This window comes from Monopterus albus, unplaced genomic scaffold (genome assembly GCF_001952655.1).
Source record: "Monopterus albus unplaced genomic scaffold, M_albus_1.0 scaffold1941.1, whole genome shotgun sequence".
Taxonomy (NCBI): Eukaryota; Metazoa; Chordata; class Actinopteri; order Synbranchiformes; family Synbranchidae; genus Monopterus; species Monopterus albus.
In genome coordinates this window covers 1-2,615 of record NW_018129816.1, presented here as the reverse complement: position 1 = coordinate 2,615, position 2,615 = coordinate 1, and the positions used below count along the sequence as shown (strand labels likewise).

The following is a 2,615-nucleotide window of genomic DNA, read 5'->3' as shown; positions in this document are numbered from 1 at the left end:
CACATTGAGAGCCGATGTACCTGAGTACATGTGTCTTATACACCTGGCCAAGAAAGCAGATTCTGATTCTAGCATAAACAAACAGACTGACTAGACAGAGGCTGATTTATTTTAATAGTTGCAGCAAGGGAGCATTCAGTACATACAATTCAGTTGCATGAATGTAATGCTCAGGGAGGCGGGCTCCGCTGAGCCTATTTACAACGCCAAGTTGGTTATTAACACAGGCAAGTTGGTACTGTGGCAGCTCTAGCTAATTTCAGGAATTCCAGCCATGATAATCAGTCTCTGTCTTGTGTTGATGTTGCCAGACAGAGCCAGGTGTCGTCACAAACTCTTCTGCATACTTGTGGTCTGGTATTAGTGAGAACTATGTGGATCAGCTCAAATGTAACTACATCATCTGCTTTTAAACAAAACACCTGCACATACAAATGTATAAAATCTTCTTGAGCATTCAAACAAACCATAACAAAGCATTTCCCCAACAAGTATGAAATCTTTCACATTGATGGATTTGTATCCAGTGTTTCTCTCCATTTTTTCTTTTGCTGGGTGCTGGAGCTCTCTCACAAAAGCAAGTCTGTGCAGATTCTCAGTCATCCAGGTAATAGCTGAAAAACACATAGAAAGAAAAAAAATCAACTGGACTAGGTTTTTAGGTCCAAGATGTTTCACCTCTCATCCAAGAGACTTCATCAATCCTGTCTGACTGGCATTGAGCCAGAAATATGTATCCCCATTGGTGGTGTTTCAGTCCTTTGATGGCCAATAATGTCCCCTAACAACTGAGTCATTATAGCCCAGTAGAGGTGAGCGTCGTTAGCCGTCTTTGAACCCTCACCTGTGGACCAATTTGTCCTGGTGGGAGAATCTTTGGGCAGAAATCTCAAAACAGAGTTGTAGAAGGATGACAAGTTGTGTCTTAGTCCACCACCCCTATTTAGCGAGGGGTGTTCTATTTGGACAAAAATAGCTTCCTTGACTGCTCTCTCAAACCAGTGATGTTCTCTGGAGAGGATCTGGACTTCACTGTACTCAAAAAAATGTCCTTTGTCCTTCAGCAGTCCACCTCCACCGGAGGGTTGGAGGGTCGAATCACGGTGCCTGCAGTCCACATGTCAAAGTGTCTGTGAGCAAGACGCTGAACCCCCAAAGTTAACTCTGATGGTTAGAGCAATTGGTGAGTTGGAAGAGTTTTTCCACAACAATCACAGCTGTATGGTTTCTCTCCTGTATGAATTTGGCAATGATCATTTATGGAACTCTTCCAAGAACTCTTCTGAGTGAAACATTTTCCACAGAGATCACAGCTGTATGGTTTTTCTCCTGAATGAATTTGGCGATGATTATTTAAGGAACTCTTCCAAGTGAAACCTTTTCCACAGAGGTCACAGCTGTATGGTTGCTCTCCAGTATGAATTTGTTGATGACGGTTTAGGTGATTCTTCTGTGAAAATGTTTTTCCACACCGGTCACAGCTGTATGGTTTCTCTCCCGTGTGAATTTGTTTATGTGTGTTTAAATTACCCTTTTGAGTAAAGGCTTTTCCACAATCATCACAGCTGTATGGTTTTTCTCCTGTATGAATTTGTCGATGCTCATTTAAGGAACTCTTCCAAGTGAAACCCTTTCCACAGAAGTCACAGCTGTATAATTTCTCTGTAGTATGAATTTGTTGATGACGGTTCAGGTTATTCTTCTTAGTAAATGTTTTCCCACAGTGGTCACAGCTATATTTCTGTCCTGTATGAATTTGTCGATGCTCATTTAAGGAACTCTTCCAAGTGAAACTTTTTCCACAGAGGTCACAGTTGTATGGTTTCCTTGTAGTATGAATATGTTGATGATGATGACTTAGGCTACTCTTCTGTGAAAATGTTTTTCCACACCTGTCACAGATGTACGGTTTCTCTCCAGTGTGAACTCTCAGATGACTCATTAGATCACCTTGTGATAGGAAGGCTTTGTCACACTGCTGACATCTGTGATGAGGCGATGTCTTTGCGTCTCTCTGTTTCTATAATGACAAACGTAGAGAGAAAAGAGATCAATCTCATGCTAGAACGAAGCATGAAACCATATAAAGTACGTAGCATTTTCCATCACATCATTCATTCATGTCTCAGACAAAAGATCATTTCTAGAATAGTTCACATGACATTAAGTTTGAGGTGCCAAGAATTGGACATCAGACCTCAAACATCAAGTAATGGGTCTAAAACATCAGTTTAAAGTTTGTAGCATTGTCTAAATAAAACATGAAACCAGATAAATCTGAAACTATGTCCAACTCATGAAATTTAAAAATGCACTACCTTTCTTGTTTGATTTGACAAATGTGAGTGGGGTGTTTTTAAATTCTGTGAGTACACTCAGGTTGGGCTACCTCGACCGTCGTGTCTGCACCATGAAGCCCTGGGTTGTCTAATTCAACATCGCTGCACATGTTTAGGAATTGCTTGAACAAGTCAGAACAAAATTGTGAGAATTCATAAAGACAGATGAAGGTCCATCCCGTGTGCGTTACTGTTTCCCGTTTCTGTTGACTGTCATTCGGAATGTATCTGCTCTATTGGCGTACGATTGCACAGCCCTTTTCAATATTCGCTCCT

General features: G+C 41.1%; 1 protein-coding gene across 1 annotated transcript; it reads right to left on the bottom strand.

Moving 5' to 3' along the window:
* Positions 1-1,085: 1,085 nt before the first annotated feature.
* LOC109953904 (zinc finger protein 239-like) lies at positions 1,086-1,942 on the bottom strand. Its single transcript, XM_020589343.1, has one exon. It carries the CDS (start codon positions 1,940-1,942, stop codon positions 1,172-1,174), a length of 771 nt encoding a protein of 256 aa, XP_020444999.1. The 3' UTR covers positions 1,086-1,171.
* Between the last annotated feature and the right edge of the window lie 673 nt (positions 1,943-2,615).

Excerpts from the sequence above, each read along its gene's own strand:
- LOC109953904 (XM_020589343.1), bottom strand. The coding sequence starts at position 1,942 with ATGAGTCATCTGAGAGTTCACACTGGAGAGAAACCGTACATCTGTGAC.